Below are 25363 nucleotides of genomic sequence, written 5' to 3'. Positions count from 1 at the left end.
AGTATATAATGAAAGGAAAAAAACTATACCTGAAACAAGCACCTCAGATGCAGCCAGAGGAAAGCTCAAAGTTAGAAAAGAGCATAGATGCAAGTGTTTTAAAGCAATGTAAAGAAACACATTTATTAACACATGAGAAATAAAGATCATTCTAATGAAGAAATAAATATTTCCTTTGGTAAAGGCCAAAAGAAATGATCAAAACCAAATATTAATGTTTCTGATGGATGCAAGTTATTAACAAGACAAACTGATAATCAGGTGGGGGGGGAATTATTATCTTTTAATTAGAATAAATTTAAAGTAAATTTACATGTAATTCTTCACTCAAACTTCAATGCTTAACTTAATACATCTAATCCACTACTTACTAAGCTTATAATAGGCCTAGAAAAGAACTATATAATCATAGTTTCACATTGTCTGAAGTTTTTTGTTCACTGTGGGTCATATAAGCAAGAATGCTATGACAAAAATGAGAATGAATACTAAAGACATCTGTTAAATTAAAGAAATAAGTGTATGAGTATTCAAATATTCTTGTAGAAATAGAAATTATAAATACTGACATTACAGAACTATAGACACATACAAATTAATCCCTCAGATGAAGGATGTTTTCAAGATAAAACATTCATCAAGAATGCTTCTTGCAAAACATTAGCCTTAGACAGATACATGGCATAATTGTTCTCAGGATTTTGAGCATAAAATATTGTTTTAGATGATTAGTTCTGCAACAGGATTTTGTAATCATTCCCATAAGATAACTTGCATCCATCTTATAACAAACACATTGCTACAGTTATTAATAGTGCTATTAATTTTTGTCAATTTTAAAATGCGAGATTGGTGAAGCAATAGATGTCACACCAAAAGCTAGAGAATTAGAAAAATGTTGGGGAAAGAGGATAAAGAGCTAGTAAAAAGACCTAATGACATAACCCAGAATTTTCAATAAAAAAATTTAATACTTTTAATATTTAGTTCCTTTCAATATTTAGTCTGTGTAAAAAGAAATTTAATAAAATCTATATATAGTTTTTATTTAACCCTGGAAATTTAATCATAATTTGAAACAATCAGTTAAACCTAATCAATCTACTTTAAAAAGAAAATGGGTGAGGAGACAAGATAATTGTAATGGGTTGGCTGAGAGTAACATGGAACCCATGTTATTGTTAATAAAAACTAAAGGTTGATATATTGGAACTGGTAAAACAATCCAATTATACACTTGATTACTTAAAAATTTACTTCCACATTAAAAGACAAACTACAATCTATTCCCATTCTTAACCATTCTAAAAGATATAAACTGAGAAGAGAGCAACTTTAAATAGCAATTAACAAATCATACAAAATATTTCAAAATTTTTCCTATTTTTAGATGTTGAATTAAAATATGTAAAATATTTATTGTAAACATTATAAATATTTTTAAAATACTATTTAAATTAGATAGTCTAGAATTTTACTTTCCAAGAAAGTGTAAAGTGCAGATTATAATACAAAAATACCACACTGATTTTACCATTCAACACCAGAAGTAACTTAAAAGGCACACATTATACATTCAAGAAATAGGAAGAAGACCTAGCAGATGCTAATGCCAAATAGTTTACAAATAGCACCAGATGAGCAATCTTAAGTATTACAACAGTACAATGGCAATATATGGCTTCTACAATTAGCAATGCATATTTTGTATAACAAGCTGTAAGTTTTTTTTTTTTACAGTTTTCTAGTTTTGATTTTAAATCATCTAGTACCTATTACACAAGTACATTTTAGTAGAACCATTGTACCATGCAAAACAAATTATAAGACCTTTCATTCACTGAATTAAATGATTCCTTGAAGAAAAATGTTGGTGCTATATTATTAATCATTGGTTTCACTGACTGAATACGTTTAAAAGAGTTAATACAATACAAAAGAAGGTTCCATTTTCACACAAAAAAAATTTGCTAACATTTAGTTTCTAACAAAACATTAATTAATGCACTGTTAATATACTATCTTTCTTAGACCTCAAAATGTGTTGTCAAAAGCAAATGTTACAAGAACAAGTGACTAAGATATTTAATATAGCTAACACAAATTGAACTTCAGTGTGATTATTCAAAGTTTAAACATAATTTTAAGTACTTGGAATTTTTCCCAAGGCAAATATAATTTGTATACACTAGAACATATAAACAAAACTCAGAATATCCTGCCCTGGAATGTTCCCAGAAGTATGTTTGATAATTTATTACAAATGATGAGCAACCGATCACCCAATATTTGTAATGCTAAGCTAAGAATATTCTTTAAATTACTTACCCACATTTTTTTTTCCTTTCAGACAATTAGCTTTTCTATGTCTGGACCGGCAGGTCTGAGTTTTTCTAATGTAGACTCATGTGTTTCCACTGATAGTTTAAATCCATTTTTAATTTTTGGTATTCAAAATATCCATCACAACAGCAGTTATGATGATTCAAGACACCAGGACTTTCTCATAATATGAACTCCCTCAAAAGGACAGCAGCATGTGGAGACCCACCCCCATGATCCTGTCTTTTCTGGGCTAGCAACAGTTTCTTTCTGCAACTGATTTGATCAGTGGTTCCCAAACTCTGCTGGCTAGTACTCTTATAACCAACAGTTGTTCCCTAAAGCAGTTACTCTCAACTGGCTAAGAACTTGCCAACAATCAAGAGGAGTCACAGGGCCAGAAACTGGGAACCACCAAACTGATTTCCAACAACAGAAAGCTGGGTATGCCATATCCCTCACCTCCTCAGGCCTCCTAAGAGTTCTGGAGACTGCTAAAGAACAAATTCTCCCTTCAGTAACAGAGCGCTTTTAACAGTGCCCTGCAAAAGTAGGGAGTCCCAGGTCCTCAGGCTTGTAAATAAAAAGTTCACAAATGGGATTTCCTAGAAATAGGTCCATGATTGCCAAACATTGTATCTGAGTCTTTTAAATGGCAGAAATCTTCATTATCAAAACTGAAAATTCCTGTACCTGTAGTTTATATTACTAAGACAATCCAAAAAAAAAAGAAAAAAGAATCCAAATAAAGCAATCAACCAGTCTCTTTAGAAAAAAAAAAAAAATTATAGTGATAAGAACAAGAAAACCAAAGAGCTGATGCTAGAGCCAAATATCTCTCTCTACAACTAATAATGGAAAAGAAAAGTTACCAGAGAGCAACTGCTGTGCCATTTCACTGTCACCTGTATAAGCATAATTTTTTTTCTGCTTTAAATAATAGGCCTTGCAAATGTGTTAAAAAATCTCAGTATTGTCGAGATGATCCTCAATCCAAAAAAAGTCTCATTTTATTCTGATTCACACTATTTCCAGAATAAAAGTTATAACTTTTATACTATTCACACTATTTCCAGAATCATGACCTATTTTTTAACTTCTAAAATTTGGGAATAATAGAAAAGCTTGTTTTAAAATCAGCCTTTTTTTTCAAATTTTCATTAAAATAAATTGGAAAAAATAATTTTTTTACTGATGAAGGGAAGTTAACATACTTATATATAAATTTATACATAAGGGACAGTGAAAGAGATACTAGAATGCTCCCAAATGATGGAAATAGCCACCCAAGCTATTTGGGTAGAACTAGAAATAGTAGCAAGAACTTGAAGGTTCTGTCTTTTCAAGCTTACAACTCCAGAGAAGAGTCATCCACTGACCTTCTGACTAATCAATTGGGAAAACTTCATCAGCAAACACCTTAAGGAAAGAGCAACTGACCAAACATTAAAGTTTAAAATTTCAGGAAAAAAAAATTGTTTAACTTAAAATCTTGAAGTTCACTGTTATCTCACAAATATCAGATCATATCCTTTGATTAATTTTTATTTTAAAGTGCTTAAACACAAAGGCCTCAAAAATGGCCTATTAATACTATCACTTAAGTATATCTGTTACAAAATTATAACTTATTTAAAGTCCAACATTCAAGTTTAAAACAAATGGGTGAAATCCAGAATTAACACTAGAGCTTCACCCAAATCAGCATTCTTACATCCTGGAATATCATGAGCAAATAGTACATATGATCCATAGGATTAGAATTGGACGCCCTAGATTACAAGTATCTAGCTGAAATGCCTCTATTCTCAAAGTCCTTACTTATTCCCCATTAAATCAGGCCAAAAATAAGCAATAAACAGACAGTCCTCTGAGAAAAGAATGGCCCACTGATACATTATATATGGATCTAGTTAAAATAAAGCAAATGGATGAAGCTAGTACAGAAATCTTAAAACACTTCTTCAACAGAAAGAGGAAATGATATTACCAGGTCACTTTAAAAATGAAGTTAACCAATATTCATATTTTTAAAAATCAAAAATATACTAATTATAAACTGAACATTCTAAAGTATTTTAGTCATAAATTCATGAATTTTTTACTAATATGTATATGAATTTGAAACTAAAGATTCAATAAATATTCTTTTCTTTGTGAAGAACGTCTAATCAGCACGTGTTCATAAAAGAGGAATATGATCAGCAACGCCCTCCTTTCCATGACATCTCAACTTTGCTGAAAATTACTCAGAACAAAGTTTTAGGTGATCATGAGTTGAAATTTCTCTAATGTCTACTTTGTCATTGGGTTTACAAAATGCTGTTCTAAAAACTTCCACTTATCCAACAGATATTTTACAATTACTTGGGGCAAAGCTAAAGATATAAATGAGACCTTATTTTTCAACATTTTAAATAACTCCACTCCCATTATAGACTTTTAACCTACTGGTACATTGTTACTTTAAATCTTCAACTCATCTTTATATTGGAATAGAAAACTTTTTGATAAACCTTTCCTTGTTATTTTCCATACTGATATTTTGTATGCAGACGTATGGTGATTTGTTGTCTTTCTTTTTTTTTCCCTGAACACAATGTATAGAAATTCCCTGAATAACAAAAAGAAAGCAACTTTGTTATATTCACTAAAAAAAAAAAAAAATTCCAAAAAGAAATCAACTAATTTGCTGCTGTAAGTATATAGAAAGTATTTTCATCATTCCATTCAGGTCACTGGAATGTATGTGGAAGACATCTGTACAGCAGATGAGGAAGTCAGCAGCCAAAGTGAAACACAGCAAATGTGCACTGTAATAGAGATAGCTGTGGATTCGCAAGGGGCTAGGATCAGCCTCCCAAGAATTCAGAAGGTACAGATATAGCTAACAACTCAAAATTTACAAGTAGGTTATAAAAATTCTATAGTATCACATTAAAGAACTATGAACTATGAATCTTCCAATTGTAAACTGATAAATTCCTGAATGCATTTCTTATACTGCATTTCAGTATGGTTATTAGTGGAATATTGACCTGGCTGTCCATAAAGTCCTTCTGATTCCCGCATTTCTTCGTTCATTCTTGCTAAACGTAACCTGAAATTAAATAAAATAATCTTTTAGATGAAGGTATGTGTGAATCATATAAGCAGGTAATATGTGTGCTGATGTAATTTTTTCCCCTTTACCAATATTTGCCAGTAAGACAAATTGGCTTTTTAGTTTATAAGACCCAGTTATCTCAGATACAATATCTCCAGACTTCAGAGAATTCCTGGCTTCTCCAACAAACTATCAAATTATAACTGCCAACTGTTGAAATTATTCTTCTAGAGTATGTAAGCAATGTTTACTCTGAAGTGAGGTAGTTTACAATGTATAAATAGCACATTACCTCTAAATACTGGGAACATATTTTTTGACATCCAAAAACTGTAATAAATGACTATAGGCTATGAAAATTCTTCCAAGATTACCATATTGGCTTTACATTCTTTGGGGGTTATTCTTCCTGACAGAAGACATATAGCATTGGATGAAGAGGACAAGTATCCCCCCGCCCCGGGCTTTTTTTAAACTAACTTTAAACAACATTTTAAAATAGTAAAATTTTCTCTTGGGTACCTTTCTTTTCCTTTGTATTCCTCGCCTGGCCTTCTGGGCCACCATCTACTGCTTTCCCAGATCTCTATCACTCTAGGAACTACAGCATCTGACGTGTGCTTTGCCTGTCGTCAAAGTTCCACAATTCCCTTCCTTTCCTCTCTCAACCACTGCAGGAATTAATGATAGCTTCATAAATCTTCCTTTAATATGTAGATTTTTAGAGAGGGAAGAGTATTTTGTTATGTTTTGTTTTGTTTGTGGTGCTGGGGACCGAACTCAGGACTGGCCTTGTGCATGCTAGGCAAGCACTCTACCAACTGAGCTATATTCCCAACCCCTGGGAACTTTTTTTTATAGGAATTTTTTTTTATAGGAATTGCCTGGGAAGCTACATCCAGAGTTTCCCCATGCTGTTTCAATCTTTTCTTTTTAGTAACTATTTTTTTTCCTACTCTAAATCTAGAATGGCATCATAATAGGTCTACATTTCCCTACAGTAGTTTCTACAATAGCAATAACTCCTCCAGTGGGAAAAGTGTGCTCTGCTGTTTTGTTTTCTAATTTGGCAATTGTTAGGGAGAGTGACACAAGGCAAGCCAGGAATCCTCATTGGGAGCTTGGGAGCTCAGGAGCTCAAGGCAGTCATGGGAGTCAGTAGTGTGAAAGGGCTTCTACTCTAATGAGAGGGGAAACACCAATTTAGAGCTTCATGTAGTCCAGAGTAGAGTGAGTAAGTGACTTAATATAAAATATACTTCTGCTATCCATATAGCAATGAAGAATAGGTGACAATCACATTTCCAGATTCCAAGTATAACAAACTATTTTGAACTAATATATAAATCAAATTAAAACCTCAAAATTCTTTTTTTAAGTATTTATTTTTTAGTTATAGGTGGATGCAATGTCTTTATTTTTATGTGGTGCTGAGGATCAAACCCAGTGCCTCACGCATGTTAGGCGAGCGCTCTACCTCTGAGCCACAACCTCAGCCCTAAAACCTCAAAATTCTTTAATAGATCACATTAAATTTTATTCAAATCCTCAAAAACATGTATTTTTATCTTAAAAATCAATCAAGTGTTTATGTAAATAATTTTTGGAGGAGGAGAGAAAAGGGACACTGGGAATTGAATCTAGGTATACTTTACCACTGAGCTACATCCCCAGCCCTTTTTGTTTTTTATTTTAAGATGGGCCCTTATTAAATTGCTTAGGGCCTTGCTAAGTGCCAAGGCTGGCCTTGAACTTGTGATTCTCCTGCCCCAGCTTCTCAAATTGTTGGGATTACAAGTCTGTACCACCATGCCCAGCTCATGTAAATAATTGTGTGTTTTTTTTAATTTGTTCTAATTAGTTATACATGACAACAGAATGCATTTCGGTTCATTGTACACAAATGGAGCACAGCTTTTCATTTCTCTGGTAGTATACGACTTAGAGTTGTGCAGTCATACATGTACCTAGGGTAGTGATGTACATCTCATTCCACCATCTCTCCTATCCCCATGGCCCCTCTGCCCCTTCCCTCTACTTTGCCCAATTAAAGTTCCCCCATTCTTCCCATGCCCATCTCCCTCCATTATGGATCAGCATCCACTTATCAGGGAGAACATTTGGCCTTTGGGTTTTGGGGACTGGCTTACTTCGCTTAGCATGATGTTCTCCAACTCCATCCATTTTCCTGCAAATGCTATAATTTCATTCTTTTTTAATGCAGAGTAATATTCCATTGTGTATATATACACTACAGTTTCTTTATCCATTCATCTATTCAAGGGCATCTAGGTTGCTTCCACAGTTTAACTATTGTGAATTGAGCTGCTATGAACATTGATATGGCTGTATCACTGTAGTATGCTGATTTTAAGTCCTTTGGGTATGGACCAAGGAGTATGAAAGCTGGATCAAATGGTGGTTCCATTCCAGATTTTTTTAAGGAATCTCCATACTGCTTTCCAGAGTGGTTGCACCAATTTGTAGTCCCTTTTTCCCCACATCCTTGTCAACACTTATTGTTGCTTGTATTCTTGATAATCGCCATTCTGAGTGGAGTGAAATGAAATCTTAAGAGTACTTTTGATTCACATTTCTCTAATTACTAATGAAGCTGAACATTTCTTCATAAATTTGTTGATCAATTGTATATTTTCTTCTGTGAAGTGTGTGTTCATTTCCTTAGTCCATTTATTAACTGGGTTATTTATTCTTTTGGTGTTGAGTTTTTTGAGTTCTTTATGTTTCTTGGAAATTAGTGCTCTATCTGGTATACGTGTAGTAAAGATGTTCTCCCAGTGTGTGGGCTTGCTCTTAACATTGTTGATTGTTTCCTTTGCTGAGAAGAAGCTTTTTTACTTTGAATCCATCCCATTTATTAATTCTTGATTTTATTTCTTGCTGTTTAGGAGTCTTGTTAAGGAAGTCAGGACCTAATCCGACATGATGTAGATATGGACCTACTTTTTCTTTATTAGGCACAGGATCTCTGTCTTATTCCTAGGTCCTTGATCCACTTTTGAGTTTTGTGCAAGGTGAGAGACAGAGGTTTAATTTCAAATTGCTGCATATGGATTTCCAGATTTCCCAGCACCATTTGTAGAAGCTATCTTTTTGCCAATGTATATTTTTGGCACCTCCCCATATTTCTAAATACTACCACCCAAAGGCAATGCAACCTCACAAGTTACTAACATCAATGGAGCTGCCCTCCCTACTTATAATCTTCGAATTCTCAAGGTAGGAGAATCATTACCTATTATATTACCAATCCCAACTCCAGCCTAGTACTATACTGAGAGTTAAAGAAAACATTTCAAAGAAGTCACTGGTTTGGTTTCTACTGATCAGGCAATGTAGCAAAAGTGGCTAAGAGTCAAAATTCTTGGTTTCAAGTGAATTCAGAAATCACTCACTGATTTCTCAAATTATCTGTAACTTGGCATCCTTATCTATGAGGATAATAAGAAAATCTTTGCTATAACTACTCTTCTGACAAGGGTTAATATCTAGACTATATAAAGAACTCAAAAAAACTAAACACCAAAAAACAAAAAACCCAAATAATAAATAGGCAGTAAATTAAACAGACACTTCTAAAAAGAAGAAACACAAATGGCCAACAAATATATGAAAAAATGTTTAACATCATTAGCAATTTGGAAAATGCAAATCAAAACTACACTGAGATTTCATCTCACACCAGGCAGAATGGCAGTCATCAAGAATACAAAGAATAACAAATGCTGGAGAGGATATGGAGGAAAAAAAAAATAGCAATTTTACACTGTTGGTGGAACTGTAAATTAGTTCAACTACTATGGAAATCAGTACGGAGGTTCCTTACAAGACCAGGCATGAAACTACCATATGACCCAGCTATACCACTCCTTGGTATTTATCCTAAGGAATTAAAAGTCAGCACGCTATGATGATATGTGAAGACCCCTGTTTATACCAGCACAATTTCAATAGCCAAACTATGGAACTAGCCTAGATATTCATCAGTATATTAATGGATCAAGATAATGTAGTATATATAAATAATGGAGTTTAATTCAGTCATAAAGAAAAATGATGTCGTTTGCAGAAAAATGAACCATTGAGACCATTGTGTTAAACGAACAAACTCAGAACATCATGAGTCTCATGCTTTCTCATATGTGGAATCTAGAGAGGAAAAAGGAAAAGGGGGCAGGGATCTCATAAAAATCAAAGGGAGATCAGAAGTATAAAGGAAAGGGACCAGGGAGTGGGATGAAAGGAGGGAGAGGGAAAGAGGAAGGGAGTGATATTGGCCAAATTATATTGTTATATTGTATGCATGTATAAATATGAAACAACAAATCCCACCATTATGTACAATAAAATTTATAAATATATTGGTATAATGTACCAATAAAATATGTGGAAAAAATAAAGATAATGAAAGTAATATTTCTGCGATATACCTCAATGGAAAAGTGCCTGCCTAGCATGTGAAAGGACATGGATTTGACCCCCACTACTAGGGGTTGTTGTGAGAACCAAAACAGTTTGTGCATTTGACGTGCTGAGAGAGGTACATGGTACAGAACAAATACCAACCACAATTAAAATTCAGAAAAGCATGAATCTCAGTGTTAACACCCTGTATAAGTAACATACTGCATGGGAAATAATCAAGTAGAAAAGAAATACTTACAAAGTTACTATATCAGCATTGGCCGCATCCACAGCTATGCTCAAAGGGTCTTTCCCTTCTTCATCAGTGGCATGCTGATTGGCACCTCGCTTTAGGAATAAACATACCTGCCTGTTTAAGGAAACAGTGTTTTTGAAATATTGCCAAGAAGAATAAAAATAATATTAATCTTAAAAAATAAAAAGCTTAAAAAAGAAACATTTCATTATAAAATTCTTGATTCATTCTACAAATATGTAATGAACACTGATTTTCATAATAAAAATTGACCAAGATCAATGTACATTTTGAAATATTTTCATTTATATAATCTTACACAATCTGGTGCACAGTGGGATATATCAATTATGGCCCATATCTTTAAAGAATATCATTTAAAAAGTATACAGATTTTGAGAAACTTCAAGAAAGGTCAAAGCCATTATTTGGGAATAAAGGAAGGTCAAGGCTGATAAAATAAGACCTTGCTGACTTTCAAATTAAAGTTTAACATTAATTTTAACTACTTAAAGCATTTAATTATCTAGTGAAGACTGGAATAGATGAGATGGTGAATTTAATATTTTTCATCCTTTTTTAAAATGTATGCAACAGTCAATATGCCTGCCTTATTGATAAAACGTACCCCAAAAGACTAAGAACCATCTAATGGCCCAGAAAAATAACCCAAAATCAGTCACCTCATGGATATGTTTTTATGTTATGTATCAATTTTAGCAAGTTTTCAAACTGATAATCTCATGCTGTGTCTGGAAAACAAGCACATTCATTCGTGTTGTAGTTTTGATGATAGCAAACTAAAGTGATCTTTTTCCCATGGTCATGTCTGTATCTTTGGGTGTTATTTAAGCAGAAACAACATAAGAAGAAAATCAAAATGACATTTTATCCAGCTGCTGGGTAACTTAAAATGTGAACCCCAACAATGTCAAGCACATTGGTCTGTGGTATAGAACCTTTTTTATCTGATCTTTCCTATCTTAGAAGCAATAGCAGACTGAGCAAAATAATGATATCTTCCAGCCAGAGGATTTGAGAATTGATGTGGATTGAATATATTTTTTTCAAGTGTTATAAATTGTGTGATATTTTCAATAATGAAAATCTTCACAAGAAACTAATTTTGTAGCATTAAAAAAAATCAACACTTGTGCAATGCTAAGTTTGTGAAGCTTCTGCTAATGAATTAAAATACACATGCTCAGTTTATTTTTTAATCAATCTCTTGCTGATAAAGGGAAAGAAAATAAGTCATAATAAAAATAAAAGATGTTGTTTTAAAAAATAAAAAAAGAACAGCCTCTTGTCCATCTAGGAAATAATAACTAGAATAAAATGGTAAGAAGTTCATTAAAAAATCAATTGCCTATGACACAAAGTTTTGGTATAAAGCCAACATCTTTCCCTCATTCATACTTTATAATACAAAGTACATTTTCATGGTTTTATTCTCCTATGAGTCTTAACACTGTTTCAAAAGCCGTAATGTCATTTGCCCAAACCACAAATTTACTTCATAATTTACCTAGCTACCCCACATAAAAATTAAAAATTCCAAAGTTACAAAATTCTGCAAAAGTAGAATTGTGGGTGTGTGCACTATGTAGATATTGTATATGTACATGCATTAATACACAAACACAGACTTAAGTTGTCTAACAAAACCACCACAATTGTAAGAACCGAGGAAGTTAAATACTAAAACTGTTCTATTTAATGACAAGTTAAGGTCAACATAAGCTTTGAAATTTTCTTGTCTGGAAACTAACTGTAGTTTTTTGTTTTTTGGTTTTTTTTCCTAAAAAAAAAAAAAAAAAAAAAAAACTTGGAACTTTCAAATTTCAACAGAACAATTATTAGTCATAGGAATATATCTCCTTGCAAACCTAATGATCTCAACCTGAGAAAAAGCAAAACATTATTTCAAAATAATTTTTCAAATAATATCTACCTAAATATTTAAACACTATAGTTACCCTGTGTGCCCTAAGACAGTGGCATGGTGTAGTGGTCCCCGCCCTTGGACATCTCTTTGGTTCACATTAGCACCATTCTGTAGGAGGAACTCACATGTCACCAAAGAGCCCTTAAAGAGAAAAAGAGGATAATGATGTTCAAATGCAAACAATAAGAAACAGTAATACATTTCTATTTAAAAACAGCATAATGCCAGGTGTGGCGGTGCAAGCCTGTAATCCCAGGTACTAAGGAGGTTGAGGCAGGAGGGTGACAAGTTCATCCTGGGCAACTTGACAAGACCCTCTCTCAAAATAGCATAAAAAGGGTCTGGGATGCAGCTCAGTGGTAGAGCACTTGCCTATCAAATGCTAAGCCCTGAGTTCAATCCCCAATAGCCATTCCCCACATCCACCCACAAGTAGTTTCATTTACTTTACTCAAATAGAACTTCCATTTTATTCTCCCATACAAAAAATACTGCCCAGCAAAAGCAAAGAAACGATAGTTTATATTATTTTCTTCCCCAAAATTACTTCTAATAGGGATTTATTAATAGTTGACTACTTTCATCATCAAAATTCTCTTCCATTAAGCAAAACAAAACAAAACAAAAACAACTAAAATAATCAATTTTGATGCCCAGGAATCACTATTTAGTACTCAAAGATTCATTTTCTTTTTGGAACATCAAGCTACTTTTTTTTTTTAATTTTGTTTAGTTGTTGATGGGCTTTTATTTTTATTTATTTATATGTGGCGCTAAGGAGCAAACCCAGTGCTTCTCACATGGTAGGGAAGTGCTCTACTACTGAGCCACAACCCCAGTCCACAAAGGTTTATTTTCTAAGCCATCTCTTAAAACAAAAAATTAAAAATACACACACACACACACACACACACAAAGCCAGTTCAAAAAGCCAAGTTCAAAACTTATACTATTTTATATTTTACTATCAATGAAAACCTCAATGTATAAATTCATACCCCTAATACAGCCTGAATAAGTGGTGTTGCTTTGTTTTCCTCTGAGTTAGCCCAATTCACATCGGCACCATGAGCCAAAGCCTCAGCCATTTTAGGAAGGTTTTTTTCATATGAAGCCCTGTAAAGCTGAAGTCCTGGATTAAGATGTTTAGAGTCGAGAAACACGGAAGAATCTTGCCTTTCTCCTTCTGAAAAGCAAACACAAATACATTATTAAAAATGAATTCTTGGCAAGAAAGGGATGAATTGTTTAACAGGTATAGTGTTTCAGATTTACAAAATGAAAAAAGAGTTTTGTGGATGAATGGTGGCACAAAGTGAATGCATTGGATTATAGATTTAAAAATTAGTTGACATGGCTAATTTTATGTTGTGTGCATTTTACCACAATTTTTTTTAAAAAGTGAACTCTTCCGCTTACCACAATGTGAAGATTGTGACATAAGAAACCATTAATCTATCACAATGAGCTTATGGCAGATTTTCACATAAATTCTTATTTCCTATAAACTAATCATTGAACATTCAACCTTCTCTCATAAAAACATCAACTGGTATGCTAGGCCTTTGTGGTCTTGTGGGAACCCAACAGATAGGCTAATTACTCTGTTAACCTTGGCTACATTTTCAATAAGCATGGATTCAGGAAGCAGCAAGAATCCCTAAAGAATTTCAACACTAGATAAATCTCATTTCATTTCTAGATAATCCAGTACCATCACAATTTGCACTATAATCAGTTCAAATTATATGAAGAATGCTTTCTCTCCTGAGAATTCCACAAGATCAAAATCACTGAACTCACAGAAGAGAGAATAAAGACAGAAGAAAGCATTGGTCAGAGGAAAAACTTAATGGAAAAGTCATTGCTGATCTCCTTCATCTGTTAAGAAAAGATAGCCAGGGGGAAAGATAAAGATACACAGTGCTTGTGGGTTAAAAATTTTCCTAAGCAATTGGGAAGGCATTCTGAGAATACATCATGAGACCTGGAAGACTATACCACTCAGAGAGAATTTTCAAATATGAAGAGAAATAGTTGCTTTCTTGTTTAACAGTTTTATTCCTCACTTACTACCTTCTAAATGACTAACCACTTCTTTATAAACTATTTAATCAAGAGGAGGCACTTACCAAATGCAAACTAGACCAATTAACACCAAATTCCATCAAAACTCACCAGGCTCATATAAACTACTGGCTGACACCATGGAGGGCAGAGATTCTCTCCCATCATCAGAGCTCTGCTGGATCCCACTGTCATTACTTTTGACTGTTTTAAAGAAAAATCAGCTAGTGATTAAAGTTCACATCATTTAGATAGCAAACTCCCGCAACCAACAAGGTTTTAAAATGAGCTCTTACATGTCAACATGAACTCAGTCACCACTAGTAAAATACATTTAGTACAATTTTAATCCATCTGAACACTTAGCTTATTGTAATATAAGTCAATCACAAAGCCTGAAAATAAACTTATTTTCAGAGTTTTGACATCTCATTCCCCATAAATTGTTAGGAGTAGTAAAGAGCTTAATTTATTGCATGACTAAAAGTAATGTGTAATTCTGAGACAATGGGTAACATCTAGAGAAATGGCCACACCGCACAATGACCACTGCACAGACTTGGAATGCTCCCAAGAGCAGTACTTACTACTACGCAGTTTTGAAGAAGTATCAAAGTAGGAGAAGAGTGAATCTAGCTCATCAGGACAGAACAGAGACTCCCGCCTGGCCTCGTCGCTATTTACAGCAACCACTGGGGACATGCAAGTTAGCAAAGCACAAAGCAGGCCATAAGAAGGGAAAAGGGCAGGAGAACACGTTACTGGGAAAAATTTAGGAGGAAAAAATAGGAAGGAAATCAGGTAGTTAATCAGATACTTAGGGCTTTTGGCATGATAGATTTATAATTCCCCTCTCCCCTTGTATTTTAAGCAGTTTTATTCCTTAGAATATACACATTACCTAGAAATGTGAATTATCTTGGCATTATTTAAATTTAACTGTTTGAAAGACATAGAAATCCAGTTTTTCCTTTGAATATGTAGGGAAAAAAACAGGTTTAAAGCATTTAAGATACCTACAATGGCTATTAATTCAGAGATCACTGACTTCACTCAAGAAAATTTTTATATTCACAACAAGGGAGTTGTAATACCTGAACTTTGGGTAGATGCTCTGACTTGGTCAGCAGGCCCAAGTTTAGAAATGCTCAGCCTCTTTTCTTCACAACCTTTGGAGACAATCTTTTTTTCCTGCTCAGGAGGTGATGATGATATAGAATATTTATCCACAAATTTCCTTTCCACATACTTTGCTCTGATATATGCCTCTTTCTCCTGTCTGGTATACATAAAAATGTCATGATCCCTTAGCATAGCTAAGTATTTTCAATGAATGAAATATTAATAAAAACTGAACCTGTGACATTATATAGCATGTTTCCCTTACAAATATTTAATGAACTGACTTCATAGTCAAATGAAAAATAATAACCTAACTGAAAAATGGAAAGTATTAATGTTACATTGTTTTATTTTCTTAATATTGTGTACATTTATTTCTATATATGCACTCATTCTATTTGCAGAATAAAAAAATTAGGAAAACTATAAAAATTTATAGAAATTTATTTCATTTTTACTGACATACTCAACTATCACTACTATTGATGGTCATAATTAAAAAAAATAACTACTTTAAAACAATTTAGCAATCCTAATTTATAGGGGAAAAAGATGTCACAATTTAAACTTCTGATTTATGATACAATCATAAAATAGCAAATCTATTCTACAGTTTTTCTTACACATGTCCTTCTAAAATGCTTTCGTCTTTGGTTGAAATAGGATATTTCAAGGCTTAAACTAACTCAGTCATGCTTTAGCGAATATTAAGATTCTGATTTAATTGACAGTGACTTAGAGAGCTAAAAATCTCAAAATAGGATTATGGCAAATAAAATTTTAATGCCAAAATAAAGAATCCTAATAACTAAAAACAGCATCAACAACAAAAATTATGTGCCTTAACACACTGACTTCTGGCTACTGTTTCAATAGTGTCCTTACATAGGATTGGAAGAGTAATTTCACACACACCAGAGCTGCCTTTTTTCATTTTTGATTTCTCAATGTCATAATACCATGAATTAAGTATGTGGTTAACAAACATTTGTGGAACCAAGTCAAACAATGTAAAAGTATTCATTGTAGGTAGTAGAATCTTGGTCATTGGAGATTTCTTTTCAAATGCCTGCCACTTACAAGACTTTGGACACTTTAATAGCTAAAAGCTTTTACATTTTTACATCAAAATTTCATTTTTTATACCTTTATTTTATTTATTTATTTTTATGTGGTACTGAGGATCGAAGCCAGGGCCTCACATCTGCTAGGGGAGTGCTCTAACACTGAAACACAACCCCAGCCCTCGATATTTCATTTTTAAGAGTCTTTCTCATCAAAGGACTACAGTTGATTATCTGCTTAATAAAATATACAATATACCCAAAACAGAGATAATCACATTTGAACTGTCACAATTACTTTTAACATTCTGTCTTGATGTTAAATGTGGACTATAGTGAAATAAAATCATAGCTATATTACTGATTTGGGGGGCAGAACATTGAGAGAACTGAAACAATACCTTTGTCCTGGTTGTGGTTTCTTTATTCCCATTTTTTCCACATTAGCTTCATAAACACGATTTATAACATCATTCCCCAATTCACACATAAGCTGTTTAGCAGGAAAACAAATGAGCAAACTATAAATTAAAAGTCCTTAAAGCAATCAATCATTCATTCAACAAAATTTACAGTTTAAAATAAACTGAGGAGTGAGAATATTATTACTTTGCCATTGTTCATCAGAATACCTTCCCTAGGACATTAGCACTCTTACTAAATTCTAACCACACACACATGCACACACACACATACCTGTCTATCTATCTATCTACATATCACAACTACTGTGTCTATATGTCCATAGTAGGGCAAGAAGTGTGACAACAAGCCTTACCTATACAGTTAGCTATAGTTAGCACTAGCCAGTCTTAGTACAATAATTTAAGATTAAGTATCTAGTCTTTTCAGTTTTCTCCTTCCACTTCCTAGAAACAGACAAATCCATCAAAGGTACAGCTTTATTGAAATTACTTTTGGACTTTTCCCTCTCCTTGGTTCTACTTCCAAATAATGATTGGTTCCTTGGTGTATGTTCCAAAATCTCTTAGATTTTCCTTTGTATCTGCACATTCACCTTTTTAATTCAGTTTGAGCTTTCCTCACCTCACTAACAAATCATATCTGTAGCCTCTCGGTGAATCATACTGCATCTAGTTGTGCCCGATTCCAGGCTTGATCATCAGGCCAAACATGCTTACTATGCCAAGATACAGATCATGCAAATGCTTTTCTGAAAAATCACATCTGGGTAAGAGAGATATTGCATACACATTAGGATGACACAATCAGTGATTGCAGAGAACAAAGTCAAGATGTTGGGACATGTGAGTTGGTGAAAGAGGGGAAAGGCCTGGGATGAGACAGGAAGAAGATAAAAATATGATCTAGACCCAAGAATGGGAGCAAAGCCTGATAAAGGCACCCTTAGCAAGGAAGCACTAAGCAGACAGGAAAAAAAAAAAAAACAAACAAACAACTTATCCTTTCTTTCCTGTTCCATACTCATGAGCCCTTTCAGAATCTTTTTTTCTTTTTTTTTTTTTTGGGGGGGGGGTGGGTACTGGGAATTGAACTCAGGGTCACTTGACCACTGAGCCACATCCCCAGCCCTATTTAGTATTTTATTTAGAGACAGAGTCTCACTGAATTGCTTAGTGCCTCACCATTGCTGAGGCTGGCTTTGAACTTGAGATCCTCCTGCCTTAGCCTCCCGAGCCGCTGGGATTACAGGCATGCACCACCATGCCGGGCCCCTTTCAGAATCTTTTTATTCTGTGATGTCCTTCTTCTGTCATGACATCCTCTCCTTGCTTCTATTACTTCTCCCTTTATCTCAATTTCTCTCCCCTAGGCTGGGAATGTGGCTTAGTGGTAGAGCATTTGCATGGCATAGGTAATGCCCTGGGTTCAATCCCTAGTACCACTAAAAAGGGAGAGAGGGAAACCAATTTCTCTCCTCTGACTCCATAAGCCCTGCTATCCTTTATAAAATTTAAATGTGCTTTTCCTTCTTTGAGCAATTATTACTTCTAGTTTGGGGGGATTTTGTGTTTGTCTGTTTTCAGTGCTGGGGACTGAACCCAGGGCTTTATGCATATTAGGCAAGCACTCCACCACAAAGCTACATCCCCAGTCTGTGATGGATGATTTTGTCATAGGAATGAAGAATAATAAAGAAGAGCACATTTTTCATTTTAAAAATAAAGGTACTATTATATGTTAGCCTTTAAAAAAAATCCATGCTAGGACTGTAAGATAATAAATATATCATTGGATGAGAACTAGCAGAATAGAAATCAACCCTATTTACAAAAATTTAACGTAAGGCAAAGGAGAAATAGCAAAATGATAAGAAAATATTGTTCAGTAACTGATGTTAAAAAAGTTGGGTAAGAATTTGGAACACATTTCATACTATCCACTAAAGAAATTCACACATACACTATAATTAAAGTTTATAAAATATTCTCATAAAAATAAGTTAATGTCACCAAATTCTATTTTTAAAAAAGAAATTATAGGAATTCTTATTTTTCAAAATTTTAGATTTACATGCTATTATTCTATCATTTTCTTTAGCAATTTTAAGAATGCAATAAAAGACAAAGACTATTTGGCAAGGTGATTACCATTTTGGGTACTTTTTCTTCCTTTTGCTTGTTATTTCAAAGCTTATCTTTAATATGTGTGTTTTGGGGTTACTTGTTTTGTTTGTTTGTGGTACTGGGGATCTAATGCAGGGGTACTCTACCACTAAGCTACATACATCCTGAGCCCTTTTTATTCATTGAGACACAGTCTAACTAATTTGTTGAGGATCTTGCTAAGTTGCTCAGGCTAGTCTCCAACTTAAAATCTTCCTGTCCCAGCCTCCTAAGTGGCTGGGATTATAGGCATGTGCCATTGCGCTTAGCACATATTATTTCAATTAAACAATAATTAAAGGCTTACAAGCCTTATCTAAGTTGCAACCAATTAATTGTTCCTTTCTCCTCTGTATATTTGCCTAGGAAAAGATTTCTATGTCTACCCTATAATTCTAGAATAAAGAAATAACAAATCAAATGTAATCTCAGTATTGTGGCATGCTGATCCCTTTAGTAATACCATCTGACTTTTATTTCTTCCCCAGGAATCCTTTTAATATTCTATTTACTGTCCTACTTACAGTCTTTTAAATTTAAATTTTACTTACCTGAATCTCTATAACTTGTCTCATTTGTCTAGGGGAAAATTTCATTTTCTTCTAGAAAGGCCAGACTCATATTTAACCCTCTAATACTAATAATGCTTTCATTTAAAAAATTGGACTAAATGGCAGGTGCTTGTATCTGTCATCTAACATCTTTATTTATATTTGCATTCTTTCCCCAAAAATGACTTTAAGTTTTGCAACAGTAGGGAACCCATCTTCTAATAGATTTCTATCCCTCCATTATGGATGGCACAATATCTGGTGAATTCATTGAAAAAAGAAGCCAATAATCAGACAGTAAAGTTTTAAACAACTCAAAATTGAAGTAGACTATTTTCTTTTTAATTTATATGTAATTACTCTAATTTGCTCAAAAAGTTTCAGCCATATTTTAACATATCAGATGGATGTGTTTCACACAATTTTTCTTAAATTTTCTAAAGTGATTCCACTGAATTTTTATCACACACACAAAGTAAATGTAGAAATAAGATTTCTGCCCCTCACCCTTCACTTTCTTGTCCTTTGAATTCGTAACAATTCATAGAATCTAACTAAATAGGGCTCTACTTTACAAACCAATGTATCATTTTTATTTACATGTTTACATAATAATTTCACAAAGTAAATTTCTTACTTTACATAACTGACAGATTTACCAGGTTTTCAATGGATAAACACATTAAAAACAAAATTCTGAGACAGAAAAAAATGTATACTCCAATCTTTAATCTAATTTTCAACAATAAGGTAATTTAGACATGGAAATTAAAGAGTATATACTATTAACTGCTAGGAATTTTGTAATCTTATCTGAAACCCAGTAGTAATCTAAATTACTGTGACATTTTCATAGATATGAACCTTAGAAACACAGACACAAAAAAGAATGTCTTGGTTTGATGACTCCTACACTAATAAATAGAATAATTCACTGTGGATTTTATCTATTATATTTTAATAGGAATTTGATTATAAAAGGTTAAAATTGTGGCACAGAAAAAAAGACCACATTATTAATATAAAACTATCAAATCTTGCATATTTATGAAATTTATTAAAGTATTTTTTGAAAAACCATAAAAATATAGAAACACTGGTTTTGTAAGAGTAAACTGACTAAAGATTTAAGAGTTCTACATACACTTAACAATTTCAAAAATTTAATATAAAAACACCAGATTTTCCAAAATAACCTCATATGTAGTGTGGTACAAGTTAGTTCATCCATAACAACAGTAACTCATAGATTTTTAAACCAAGATTCTGAAATCATCACTTTTATGTGAAAATAAATATTTTCACGCAAATATTCATTTTACCTTTAAAAGTTCAGGCTCCCAGGTATCTAAAGTTAAAGATCGTACTTTTGAAAAATGAACCCCAAGACTCCTATATTAGGGGAAAAAAAAAAAAGACTGCATTATTAATGTAAAACTATCAAGTCTCTACTCACATATTTATGAAAACACTTTTTCTCTTTTCAAATTGCAAAACCCCTAACTACAGTCTTCAAAACACATGCAAACAGGGATTGATCTCCTGGTTAGTAATGAATGGTGAACTAAAGTCCTCAAAAGCACTTCACACAAACCAGAATTTTATCTGCTTTACAGATAAATGGTACAAAAATACAAACCAGTAGTGAATTAGAGAAATGGAAAAAATCTTCTCACAAATGGAACACAATTAACTTTTTTTTTCTTTTTTTTTTTTTTTTTTACAATGTGTTCATCCAAAAGAAGTCTCTCACTCTGGACAGACAACCCACCGATGAATTCCAGAGCACTCGATACACAAGGTGATGCCCAAGTTGATGCTGGCCCACCGTGGATCTGCCAGACCACAGTCACAACAGCTGGCATTTCCAGGGATACACTGGACCCGCTGCAGTGCACTTTCTCCTTTCAATAATTTCTCTTTTGACTCATTTCCAGAATCTAGGCTTCCTGTTGATGGAGATGATTTCTTATCCAGCTTCTACAAGAATTAAGAATTATTTGTTTTTTAATTAAAAAGAAAAAAGATGGCACCATTATGTTGCATGCTATATGCTCCAAACAAAAGCTTCCAGTCCCTAAGTTTTAAAGGTCTATGCTGGATATAAGCCAAGCACTCTTCTAGGCCCCAGAGACTGAGGGGTGAAAAGATACACGCTCCTCTATCAATGGACTTTCAATCTAGTGAGGAAGAACAGAAACATTTAAAATCATATATGATGACGGACACAATAAACATATGTACAAGGCATGAAAGCAAAAAAAAAAGGGGAGCACTAAATTAACATGCAGGATACAAGACAAAGACTACTAAACAAAGACATAAGACTACTAAAACGCAAGATAAAATATTATGTTACGCCACACTCTTCCAAGGTATTCAATTAACTATAAGCAAATTAATCACTACAGTGAATAATTAGACAATGTATGTTCTTATATAGTTAAGTACTGAAGAACAGATTGATCACATAATTATGATTACAAAGTGACTCAAATTTAAAAAATGATTAAAATTTTCAAGAGATATTATGTGAACCAGATTGCTAAGCAAAAAGTTACCTTGTTAAGTGCACAGCAAAACTGACACCAAAATATAATAGTATTTAATAAGCAATTTTTTATATAAGTAAAAAAAATGACCATACACAAAGATGGGGTTCACAGGTTCTAAGCAATTAAAGATAGGGTCTATACAAAAGGTTTCCCAATTTAAAAACAGTCAACATTAACAAAACAATATGTTAGTACAGGAATGACAAAACCCCTAACTACAGCCTTCAAAACATGCAAATTTGGTTCTTATTTTGTCCTTCCTGAAACTCAGTTCCACAGCCATTTGGAAGGGCTGAACAAGGTAAGTGTAGAGATATTGTATTTCAGAGATGACTGAGCTGCATGAGTCAATCAGCATGGGACAATCTACGTAACAGCACAACTCTGGGTAAGCAGGATGTCTGCACAGGGAGGCAATCCTGCAAGGAAGATAGGACCTGACAAGGACGAGGATGGTATCTAAGGCATATCACCTTACTGAGGTGTCAGAACCTGAGAAGGGTAAAAGAGCATCAGAGCAGGGCTGAGAGGATACGACTAGGGGCAGATGGCAGCTGAGAGAATATTGCTTATGCACCAGGGGATTAACCAAATTGCATACATAGAAATAAACATAAATGGGAGCCATATTTCTCACTGCTAAGAAAAGCACTATTTATTTGGAAAAGGAGAAAGCTAGAACAAATCCTGTTATAGTAAATGAGAACTGGAGGTACCAATAGACACCCTAATGGTTTTCAATATAAATAAAGAAACCTAGATGTAAATGTAGGTATATGCACACAAATTCTTGGCTTCTAAATATCATTCTCCACCAAAAAGAACTATATCTTTGCAATCAATTTCAGGCTGGTGCAGAGAAAGTATGAGAAGATGAGCTTGGAGCATTTTGTCATGCTAGGAAGAAGTACTCAATGAGCAACAGAGACAAATCAAAAGAATACAGAAGACTCCAGGGCTGGGGTTGTGGCTCAGTGGTAGAGCACTCACCTAGCACATGCGAGGCCCTGGGTTAGATCCTCAGCACCACATATAAATAAGTAAATTAAATAAAGATATTGTGTCCAACTATAACCAAAAAATAAATATCTTTAAAAAGAATACAGAAGACTTCAAATTTGGGTCAATATGGGCAAAATAAGTAATGATAGTAATGAATAATATCACATTGAATAAAACAGGAATACATACTAAAATAATTAATTTTGACATAAATTAAAGCTGAATAAAGAAATATTTATAATCTTGAAGATCCTCCCCAACAAAATATGTATTATCTATCAAAGTTAAAAAGAATGATCTTAGACTAAAGAAGCCTAGTAAGATAATACCTTTATCAAAGTTAACCTTACCAGTAATGAGACAAATCAAAATCATGTGGGCTATGGCTGTAGCTCAGTGGCAGAGTGCTTGCCTAGCATGCATGAGGCAGCGAGTTCGATACTCAGCACCACATAAAAATAAACAAATAAAATAAAGGCATTCTGTCCCTCTATAATTTTTTTAAAATCATGTGCCATTTGAAAGGATGCAGTAAGAACATAGTAGTTTTTCACCCAGTACTAAAAAAGAGAGTGAGTGAGAGACGAGAGGGGGGAGGAGGAGGAGGAGGAGGAGGAGGAGGAGGAGGAGGAGGAGGAGGAAGAGGAGGAGGAGGAGGAGGAGGAGGAGAGAGGAAGTTCAAGTTAACACTGAAGAACTTTTCTTGTAGTATGGGGATTAAACCCAGGGGCACTTTACTGCATAGTTACATCCGCAAATCTGTTTGAGACAGAATCTCACTAAGTGGCTCAGGCTATACTTGGATTTGGACTCCTCCTGCCTCAGCCTTCCCAGTTCCTGGGATTATAGGCTTGTGCCACCATGCCTGGCACACAATATCATTTATATAATGTACCTGCTTAAGTTGCATAACCTCACAAGTAAAAATCAGATAAATCTAAATGAAACATTCTACAAAATAACTAGTCTGTAATTTTCAAAACTAAAAGGTCAAGAAGGTCAAATTGGGGTCTAGGGTTGTAGTTCAGTGAAGAGTGTTGCCTAGCATGTGTGAGGAACTGGGTTCAATTCTCAGCACCACATATAAATAAATAAAATAAAGTCCATCGACAACTAAAAAATATTAAAAAAAAAAAAAAAAGAAGGAGATCAAATTGGGCTGGGAATGAAGCTCAATGGTAGAATACTTGCCTACCATGTGTTACACCATGGGTTCAACACCAGTACTGAAAAAGAGAGTGAGTGAGAGACAGACAGAGAGAGGAGGAGGAGGAGGAAGGGGAAGGAGGAAGTTCAAGTTAACACTGAAGAACTTTTCCTGACTAAAGAAGGGGTCTAAGAGACATGACAACTAAAACTACTGAGTTTCTGCAGTGAATCTTTTCGCTATAAAGAACATTATTGGGACAACTGTTTAAATCTGAATGATATTTGAGAATTAAATAGAAATAACTTGGATAGCTATACCATGATTATGCAGGAGATATCTTGGGTTGTGAGAGTACTCATTAAAGTTATGAAGAGTGATGAGGCATCATGTTGGCAACCTATTCTCAAGGGATTGAGAAGGGAAAGGTTATCTGTAGTATACTAAGAACTTGTATGTAAATTTGAGATTATTTCAAAGTTTTAAAATATAGCTGGACGTAGAGGCACATTTCAGCAACTTAGGAGGCTAAGGCAGGAGGATCCCAAGTTAAAGGCCAGACTCAGCAACTTAGAAAGACCCTGTCTCAAAATAAAAAATAAAACAAGGGCTGGGGATGTAGCTCAGTGGTTGAGTGCCCCTTGGTTCAATAGCCAGTATCACTCAGATAGATAGATAGATAGATAGATAGATAGATAGATAGATAGATAGATAGATCTGTTTTATCAGAACATGTTTGATAATATTCTGAGAAGTCTGAAAAATATTATAAGCAATAATCATACAGGAAAAGGATGTCAGTCTTATAATGCAGAAATCTTGTTGGTTCCTTTCCTAATTTTTGTCTATATGCTAATGTTTTTTATACCACATTAGAGAAGCTAAGTACCGTAATACAGCATAACTGGGCAAGCCACCTCAAAGAATATAGCACTGAACGTGATGTCCACCCATGAAAGTTGAAGGGATGATTGTTTAAGAAACAGATCTCAGGGTCCCCTACCTAATCCTATGCCATTAATGGACTACCCTCTATACATAAACACAAATGACCAAAAGCTTAGTCATAGGAGTAAAACAGTCTCCGAACGGAGTTCACCTGAAAGGTGAAAGGTAGGGAACGAGTATATATTTACATACTGAATGTTGAGATACCCAATCCCTTACCTCTATGTGGGAGATCTGGGAATTTTCTATGGAAAACCATACC

The 25363-nt window shown here is 34.0% G+C and overlaps 1 protein-coding gene across 7 annotated transcripts in view; it reads right to left on the bottom strand.

The window, feature by feature from the left end:
• The window catches only part of Acap2 (ArfGAP with coiled-coil, ankyrin repeat and PH domains 2), a 130216-nt gene that overhangs the window by 4786 nt on the left and 100067 nt on the right, over positions 1 to 25363 (bottom strand). For 3 of the 7 annotated variants that reach the window (XM_058583575.1, XM_058583572.1, XM_058583573.1), the window contains 10 exons: positions 21221 to 21429; positions 20772 to 20841; positions 16712 to 16803; positions 15219 to 15403; positions 14712 to 14816; positions 14236 to 14328; positions 13056 to 13243; positions 12089 to 12198; positions 10113 to 10223; positions 5361 to 5422 (listed from right to left, as the gene is read on the bottom strand). In XM_058583575.1, the coding sequence (XP_058439558.1) occupies positions 5361 to 5422; positions 10113 to 10223; positions 12089 to 12198; positions 13056 to 13243; positions 14236 to 14328; positions 14712 to 14816; positions 15219 to 15403; positions 16712 to 16803; positions 20772 to 20841; positions 21221 to 21429 (1225 nt within the window). Of the gene's footprint in view, positions 1 to 29; positions 5423 to 10112; positions 10224 to 12088; positions 12199 to 13055; positions 13244 to 14235; positions 14329 to 14711; positions 14817 to 15218; positions 15404 to 16711; positions 16804 to 20771; positions 20842 to 21220; positions 21430 to 25363 lie in introns of all 7 variants that reach the window. The other 4 variants (XR_009228068.1, XR_009228069.1, XM_058583574.1 and 1 more) reach the window with 2 other exon arrangements.

Source organism: Marmota monax, unplaced genomic scaffold (genome assembly GCF_021218885.2).
Source record: "Marmota monax isolate L192 unplaced genomic scaffold, Marmota_monax_Labrador192_F-V1.1 WCK01_AAM20220418_F8-fsc00052, whole genome shotgun sequence".
NCBI lineage: Eukaryota > Metazoa > Chordata > Mammalia > Rodentia > Sciuridae > Marmota > Marmota monax.
This window is presented reverse-complemented; position numbering and strand designations above follow the sequence as displayed.